We start from the raw sequence: 8,541 nt of genomic DNA on the forward strand, positions 1-8,541 counted from the left end.
GCGAGGCTCGTCTTCCATCGAGGCCGCCAGACGCCCAACGTGATCCCTCCCGTGGTCGAGCAGCGGCCTCCCGCCAAGACCACCGCCGAACCGGAGGTCCCGGTGCCGGACATCAGGTTCCGAACGACGAATCCCCCCTTCATTCCTGCCGAGACAGACGAAGGTCCTCCGTACTATGACCGACTGACCCCGCCTCCTCAACCGGTGTCCGCCAAGAGGTTAATGCCGGGAGCGGCGAGACGCCGGCAGACACCCCTGAATGGCACTGTTCTGACAAGAGTACTCAAGTGGTTTTTGGGCCCTCGGTACAGCACGTGACGCTGTGTGCAGTGCGTACGGCTCTACTTATCCGGCACAGTACGACGTATCGCCATGAATAAAATGTGAGGAGATTTCAAGAATTGTCTACTAATGCGTAAAAATGACTCTGCTCACTCAGTTTTATCCGACTACAAGTTTTTATGAGGATGAAATGTGTAAATTTGCCTATTAGGCAGTTTTGTGCAATCGCTGGACATTACGCGGTTGGCAATGTCTTTTTTTTGTGTTTCGTTTGTTATGTTCGTGCCTATTTTAATTTTCTATTTATCATGCGAGGGCAGTGTATTAGAGTTTTTTAAATTCCGTTAGTTCACTTTAATTCTCTTACTAGGTTTTATTTTCGTATACTTTGCGTTTTATTCTCTGTGGTCAGTTAACTTCGTTTACATTATCAGAGTGCTGTTTAAATGTGTTAGTCCGCGCGATGATGCATTTTTGTACGGTTGCTGTTTTGGGGCACTCCAAAAAAATGCGAATGTATTAATTTGTCTTCTTCTAATGCGGGGATTTCGAACCTCTATTTCTGTGTTGGTAATGCTGGGCGCCCCAGAAGCATCACAGGCGTCGTTACCGTACTACCCATCAATGACGCTTCGCCTCTTCGTTGAAGCCCCAATGAACCGGAATGTACGAGTTGTCGTTTACAGATAAATACTATCTCTACTAGCAATAACCCTCGTTGTGTGCGGAGTGCACACTAGCCACCTCGTGCGTCGACCGCCACCGCGACCATGTGTCGAAGCTATATAAATGGAGGCCTCATTTTCACGCAATGGTGTGTTCCCCGCCAAGCGGTATAGCTGGGATTTGCTGTTTTGTTCCTTCACGCATGCGTGCGCATCCTGCCCGAACTGCCGCCAGCGCGCGCTTGTCATGAAGCTAACTCGGTATATGTAGCGTACCCGGAAAACTACGGTCCCCGCACAGAGGCAAGCGGCCTTGTAGTAACGCTCTCGCATGTGGGTGACCGTGACCAACCTTTCTCTTCGCTCGGATGTTAGAGGGCGTGCCTGACACTAGGCGCCTGCTCTCTGCACGAGAGAGACGGCCTCCGTAGGTTGGCCTTGACCGATTGGCGAGTTCCCTGAATTAGCAGTCTTCTCTTTGAGCGGCCGTGGTGTGTCTGTGGGGCACAGTTTCCGTACGACCCCAATAGAGTGGAAGGACTCGGCGAACTCGAAGGTAAGTGCTCAAGCCAATTATTCAATAGCGCTCTTTTAAAGCTTGTCTGCTCACGGATGAAGGGGGCCGCAAGCACGAGTCGCAAGCACGAACTGCATTTGTTCCTGTGAACGTTGGGCTTATGCGCGTTGAAGTTCCTGTCCGCTTTGAAGCCGTGAAAACTGAGTTCAGTACATCCGAGGGACCGTCGAGTACACCTTGCTACAACAGCTAGATTCTTTTCCCACTTGTTAACGACAATCGCCGCGTGTAGACACCAAAATCTAACAGGGTCTGAATATATTTGTCGGCGATCATTACAGTCGTGGGTACTTTGTTTCCTAACGGAGCGGCGGCGCTCATGCGGCAGGTCATCCAGCGTCGATCGTGTTCTTAGGCCTTCGAACGAATTCGATATAAAAAGCTGCGATACGTCATGAAATTTAATATGTTTCTCTCTACCCCCTCCACTCCTGTTCGTACAAGGGGGCCAAGTGATTGCAACCTCGGGGTGCTCAGTGCAAGGACGACAATGCGATCCGCCACGGCGGACGTTATTTTATGTCGGTGAACAAGAAACGCCTCCGCGGCGAGTTCTGCGCAATAAGGTAAAGGTCCCCAGGCATTGCGTCTCTGAGTAGCGCTCTAGTGTGGCGCTCCTCATAGCGTAGGCGAGTTTAGGTCTGTAAAACTCCCACAATTTCGATTTTAAACGCAGAGAGAAACAGAGGCAGAATTATAGGGAGAGATAAAAACCTAACTCAGTTGCTAGCTGTTCTGAATTTAACACTTTGTTCAAATTGAATTGAAATTGAATTCGCTTTATTGAAGCACTTTATTGCAGGTTCACTGCTCGAAAAGAACATTGTTAATAGATCGCACTAGGTTATATCTTCGCGCAGTCCTGCCCTTGCATCTGCTTAATGGTGTCAGAAACAATCTCTGCCATTACTTGGAGCACAACATACAATTAAACCTCCTGAATCATTTGGAAAACTTATTCGTGAATACAACGGCTGTCACACGACCCATGAGATAGTAGGCGTAAAGAAGCCACATTAATACCACTGCCAGAAGAAATTCAAGTAAGTGAAGTGAACGAAAGAATAGAGGATGCGTTGGAGCGAATGTTCTTGTCTGGCCCGTTTGCTTCGAAGCGCAACCCCATAATATTCGCAGGTGGGAAGGTTCTCGGTGAGGAGGAGCAAAAGGCGCCAATCAGAAACGCAGCTAGACGGAAATAATGGGGAGCGAGTTCTAGACGTGAAGGCGCGCAGGAGGATGCAATAAGTGCTTCCATGTAACTCTTGTTGCTAACGGCTGTCTCTATGTTGCAAACACTAATGGTAGCCACTTTCCGTGGCTGCAGTACCTGTTTGGCTACCATTTACTCGCGTGATGGCAACCGTGGCCTATAATAGACTCAGTCCTGTAAGAGAGCCTGCCGAAACGACTTCCCAAGGACACCATTCCGTGCTAAAAGCTCCCCGGTGCCTGCTATTATTTCCTCGCGAAGTTTGTTCGCCACGTGTGCATCAGGGAATGTCTACCAGCGTCTTACCAACTGGAACCTATCATTGCTCACGCTCCAGTCACTGCTAATGAGGCCTGTTGTAAACGTAGCCTGAGACCCGATCTATACGTCATCTGCATGCAGCATCGTTTCTGTTCGCATGACACGCACCACCTCCGACAAACCATGCGCGCATTTTGTTTACCCGCGTTGAAGGCAAGGTCGCTTCTCGTGGCTGGAAGCGATCGCCTACGCAGTCCGACAAAGCGAACGAACGGAAGATGAAAAATTGTGTACGGCAACGTTTTTACAAATCTTTGTTTGCGGAACCCTCGAGAGAATGAAAGTATAGAAAATGCGACGAGAGACTCGTATAGTTGAGAACACGCACGCGTACAGCTGGGAAGTTTCTTGAGATAACCATTGGCTGCAAAATGGTCTTTATCCCAACAGCAAGCCTGCGGATCCGACGAGACCGATGTAATGTAATGTTTATCGGCATAATTTCCCCGTAAATTATAAGAATGGTTCCGTTGGGAAGTGCAAAAATACAAATATGTTATTTTTTTCAGAAGTACGAGGAGGCCGGCGGGGACTAAAGGCTACAAAGTCCTGACAGAGGCCGTTTTTCTTGGATTTTAAACATTTTTGGTCGGTGCCAGTTTTTATTGTCATGTGTTTTCCTGACCAGACGGGTTTCCGTCCAACCCTCGATTTCAAGCTGGAAAATCTATTGTTTAGTGATAAAAATTTATGCAACATGTTGAGCAGAATACAATAAAAAGCAGTACATTAAAGTACATTAAAATAAAGTATATTAAAATACATAAAATAAATAAAGTACATTAAAGTACATCGGAATAAAGTGTAATAAAGCACAATAGGGCAATCAGTATACAACTATGATGGCATTTTAAACATAGACACAACTACACAACCAGAGCATTACACGAGAAGCCTAACATGCGTCATTTATCCGTAATGTAGTCAAGTTATGACCTTATCTTTTACTATACGCTACAAGTTAGAAATACCGCATTCTGTGGGTGGCTGCTTTTACGTGCGTAATAAAAGGTTTTCTTCGGGTGATCGTACGTCTTGTGCTATTCTGCCATATTTAACAACGTAGAGTGAATATACTGCCAGCAACTATGCGGCCTGATTAATTGTCGGTTTAGCATCCCCTGAGCAATTTTTCGAGGAATCTCATCCATATCTTTTTTTTTTTTTTCGTGTGTGTGCACTTCTTGAACTATTACAGGGATGGCACCAACGCTTGGCTACTGGGATCTGCGAGGCCTTGGTCAGGCCATTCGCAACCTCCTCATCTACAAAGGCGTCGACTTCAACGATAAGCGGTACAAGTTCGGTCCAGGGCCCGACTTCGACCGCCAGGACTGGCTCAAGGAGAAGTTCGCGCTGGGCCTCAGGTTTCCCAACCTCCCGTACTACTTGGACGGGGACGTCAAAATGGTGCAGAGCATGGCCATCATCCGCTACTTGGCTCGAAAACACGACCTCGCTGCCAGGTATCGTGCAAGACATTTGCGCTTTGGGATGGCGGGCGGTGGGATTTCCGAAAACTACGCAAAACATTTTTTCCAGTGCAGCTACTAGATTTGAGTGACATATGGGACATGCACGGTATTTTAATTAACACTATCAGTTTACTTCTGAATATTTTGTTCTATATCTTCTTTAGTTACTTAGTTTTAAGCGCTTCATTTTTTCTGCAAGTTTGCCTCAATTGACGCGATAATTCTACTACGAAAATATTTTTTTCCGGCGTGCCTACCTGCTTTCAGGGACATATGGGACAGGAAGGGCTGTTCTAACACTGTCAGCAAACTTGCGAATGTCTTTATGTGTTCTTTATTTAGTAGGTTTCTGACGCTTCACATTTTTAAACTTTTTCTCACTTTAAACTCTAGCAAGTGCACATTGCTCGATTAAAGTTGTGCCTTACAAAAAAAAATGATTCAGGCCTTTTTTTGGTTACTTAACCTTTTGGCGGAAGCACCTGCATTTATTTTCTTTGGAAATCCCCGGTGGTGAATAACAAAGGGGCATTTATCGCGGGGCTATAGATTTTTAAGTTTCATGGCATAGCTCCCAAGTTGGGCTTTGTTGTTTTGCCCCAAATCAACACAGTGGTAGAAAGACAGTGATGGATGCAGCATGCAACAAACGTCGTACAGGTGGTTGCAGTCGGAAGGGCAACGTGCTTTTGCGATATTCCAATTGTCCTCATACCAATTGTCCGTGCCAATTATCCGTTCCATTGTCAATATGCGAATTGTCCGCGCGTTGTCGCTTTTCCCTTCTCACTACTTTCGAGTACCGCAGTCCGAAAAGGTGTTCCCATACTTTTAAAGTTGCGAACCACTAGCTCTAAAAGTAGCATTATTTCTGCGTTATTTTTGCACTTCTCTGAGGAATTTCACTAGCTTAAGGTAAAGAAGAAAGCATCCTATACAAGCCAAAACATTTGAGGCGCATGATGGTTCAGTCACATTAGCCCACACCATTTAAAACTCCGTGCCTTTCATTATTTTAGATTAGCCGACGCCGCCCAAGTGATCGTCATGCACAGTATCGAACTGTGAGGGGCTTCAGGCGTTACCTACAAGTGTACTTTTAAATTCCGTTATAACACGAATCGTATGGGGTACGTCTTAGAGCATAAGTAAGTTGCCTGCCATTGTCCCTGAAGAAGAAAGTGTATTACAGCTGCATTTTACCGGTTTTCACCTACGGGGCAGAAACTTGGAAGCTCACGAAGAGGGTTCAACTTAAATTGAGGACTACTCAGCGAGCAATGGAACGGAAGATGATAGGTGTAGAAGAGAGCGGAGTGGGTCGGGGAACAAACTCGTGTTAAGGACAATTAGTAGAAATTAAGAAGAAGAAATGGGCGTGGGCAGGGCACGCAATGCAGAGGCAAGATAACCGCTGGTTATTAAAGGTAAAAGAGTGGATCCCTAGAGAAGGCAAGCGTGGCAGGGGGCGGCTGAAAGTTAGGTGGGCAGATGAGATCAAGAAGTTCGTGGGGATAAATTGGTCACAATTATCACAGGACCGGGATAATTGGACACCAATTGGAAAGGCCTTTGCCCTGAAGTGGGCTTAGATAGGCTGGTGGTGGTGGTGATGATGATGATGATTATGAAGCTGCCTGAAGCATTCAGTTATCTACGTGCGTTGTCGCGTAACATCAGTACTCACCCCTTCACTCTATAGATTCCCGCTGTGACTTCAAGTTGCCACATCGGCCTGAGATCATGACGAAATGGTTCCTCGTCGCATACGCCTCAATTTTGCCTACGCAAACCACTCCCCGTTCAATCTGCAGCAGGCCAGTCGTCAAAACTGGTGGAGTCCTGCACGCTCGTTCGACCAAACCCTGTTGACTTTCCTGCGAAGCGCAGGACTGGACCTGTAAATAAATAGTCATGTTCAGATCATCATATTCATCATGATGTAATTTCCTATCTGTTGCAACGAGCAGGCGTCTTTGCCAGGTGACCCTCCCCAATTTCATCAAAGCCCGTTCTCTCTCTTCAGGTTTAAAAAGCCAAAATACTACTTTCACTGGTTCCCATTTGCTTTTTTTTCCCCGAAACGTAGGGATCACTGCCGCAATAACGAGTTTAATTTAACCAATCATACGACTGATGCAATCACACATATGGGCCCTCGAGCGCAAAAGATTACGTTCAACATTCAAGATTTTATATCGCCTTGTTTGAGTGGGTGGGACCGAGGAAAGACTGCGTGCGCAGCTTGTCGGGTCCCCTGCCCTCATTACCTGGGTGTCCGACGTTCTGACACCCAGGTAATGATTCTTCTGTTTTTTGCTGAAAATATCAAGCGTTGCCTGTAGAGTACTTCCGATTCGGACTGGTCCTGCCCGTAAGCGGCACTTAACGTTTGCTGCACTTAACCTTTGCTGCAACTTACCGGGACTTGCTCCTCTTTCATTTGGCTTGCTAAAACTTTTCTGCCAAGTCTGTTTCGTGCCCATTAATTCATCGCAGAAACGAGGACGAAACGAGAGAGCTGGACGTGCTGGAGCAGCAGGCTCGCGACCTGGCCTGGGGCCTGGTGATGGCAGTGTACAATCCCAACTACACCGAGTCCCGACGCAAGTACGAGGAAAACATGGAGAACTTGTTGCGACCCTGGGACGAGCAGCTCCAGGGAAAGCTGTGGGTCTTGGGTGACAGACTGACATACGTCGACTTCCTGCTTTACGAAGCGCTCGACTGGAACTACGAGCTCAACGCCAGCGTTTTCCAGGGATTCCCCATCCTGATGGCCTACCTGAAGCGCTTCGAAGAGCTTCCGAACATCCGCCAGCACTTCGCATCCGGAAAGTACAACAAGTGGCCCATCCTGGGACCGATGGTCAAGTGGGGCTTCAAGAAGGAGTAGTGCTGTCCCCTGCCTTTCGTGTTTGTTTTTGACATTAATAAAACATTTGTTCTCCTCGCTGTTGCATTTTGGGGCGTGAAAATCGAGTAATATGAAACAGGTAAATTAGGTGGCCTCTGCAGCAATGCATTCCAGTAATAGTTTATCTAGCAAAGAAATTTACATGCGCACCAATTGTGGACTCCTAAGTAAGCACGCAATTCTACTCGGGCCTGTTCCAACGACCCAAGAGAGGTCTCGAAGAACTTGCCCGGATGCAATGCGACCAAATTTCTTTTTTCTTCTAAGCAAATTTCGCTGCAGCGTATATTTTCTCCTTTTTCTTCTATGCATATTTCGGCGCGAAATGTTCCTTCTTTCAATGAATTGTGAACCTTGGCTCAAAATTCAGGGTTTCACGATGGTCTATCATGGGGGCTCCTGCTACATTGAGCTTCTTGAAGCAAAAAAAGTGTTGGTTGTACCGAACCAGTAAAATAATATATACACGAGTTCCGTCACCGTATGTTCAGAAGGAAAACTAACATTTTTGTGAGGAGGATCATATTGTGTTAACCGGAATTCTAGGTGCTCATGATTACACTTTTTCGTAGATGCAAAGTGGGGAATTGGCCTTGGACGTACCGGCCAGTAGGTTTGTAGACAAAACTTTTACTGCCCTTGGTTTATTTTTGTTTTTTCATGCACTTCTACACCACCTCCCAGCTTCATCCTGTTCGATCGGCCCGTGCGGCTTACGCGCAGCCCCTATGGCAGAGAATCACTCAAACTATTCATGTGCTATGCATGTCTTCGTTCAGAATACGGTGCCCAGGCAGCCGTAGGACTATTATTAAAGCCATCATTATGGCTGTTTTCTCAGCAGCCGATTGTAAGAGGCTCCACACTAACGTGACGATACGTAACAGTGAGCATGATGAAGATCGCGCTCGGAACGTTTTTATTGCCAGGCACACATGCCTCTAGCAGTACCCGATCCACGCTCAAATGTTTTACCGAAACGCACATGTCAGCACTGGCACTGAGTCCAGACCTCAGGTGTTTAAAACCGTAATTATTAACTATGCGGCTACAGTTTCATTGCTTACAAAAAGAAAACATGTGTTTTAGGT

At 46.7% G+C, this 8,541-nt stretch overlaps 1 protein-coding gene across 2 annotated transcripts; it reads left to right on the forward strand.

Moving 5' to 3' along the window:
* The first annotated feature begins 1,323 nt into the window (after positions 1–1,323).
* Positions 1,324–7,483, forward strand: LOC144169517 (glutathione S-transferase-like). Of its 2 annotated transcripts, XM_077698721.1 has the most exons (4): positions 1,324–1,503; positions 3,568–3,646; positions 4,257–4,524; positions 7,033–7,483. In XM_077698721.1, the coding sequence occupies exons 3-4, from the start codon at positions 4,259–4,261 to the stop codon at positions 7,427–7,429; spliced, it is 663 nt and encodes a 220-aa protein (XP_077554847.1). In that variant the 5' UTR covers positions 1,324–1,503; positions 3,568–3,646; positions 4,257–4,258; the 3' UTR covers positions 7,430–7,483. The 2 variants fall into 2 exon arrangements, with proteins under 2 accessions (XP_077554847.1, XP_077554846.1); XM_077698720.1 differs by lacking the exon at positions 3,568–3,646 and having other exon boundaries at positions 1,328–1,503.
* The last annotated feature ends 1,058 nt before the right edge of the window (positions 7,484–8,541 follow it).

This window comes from Haemaphysalis longicornis, unplaced genomic scaffold (assembly GCF_048455015.1).
Source record: "Haemaphysalis longicornis isolate Haplotype H1 unplaced genomic scaffold, Haemaphysalis longicornis Haplotype H1 scaffold_2, whole genome shotgun sequence".
NCBI lineage: Eukaryota > Metazoa > Arthropoda > Arachnida > Ixodida > Ixodidae > Haemaphysalis > Haemaphysalis longicornis.

What these genes read in the sequence shown, in the direction of transcription:
- LOC144169517 (XM_077698721.1), top strand. Translation starts at nt 4,259, where the DNA reads ATGGCACCAACGCTTGGCTACTGGGATCTGCGAGGCCTTGGTCAGGCC. An exon ending in AAACACGACCTCGCTGCCAG is followed by an intron (nt 4,525 to 7,032) that starts GTATCGTGCAAG and finishes AATTCATCGCAG; the next exon opens with AAACGAGGACGAAACGAGAG.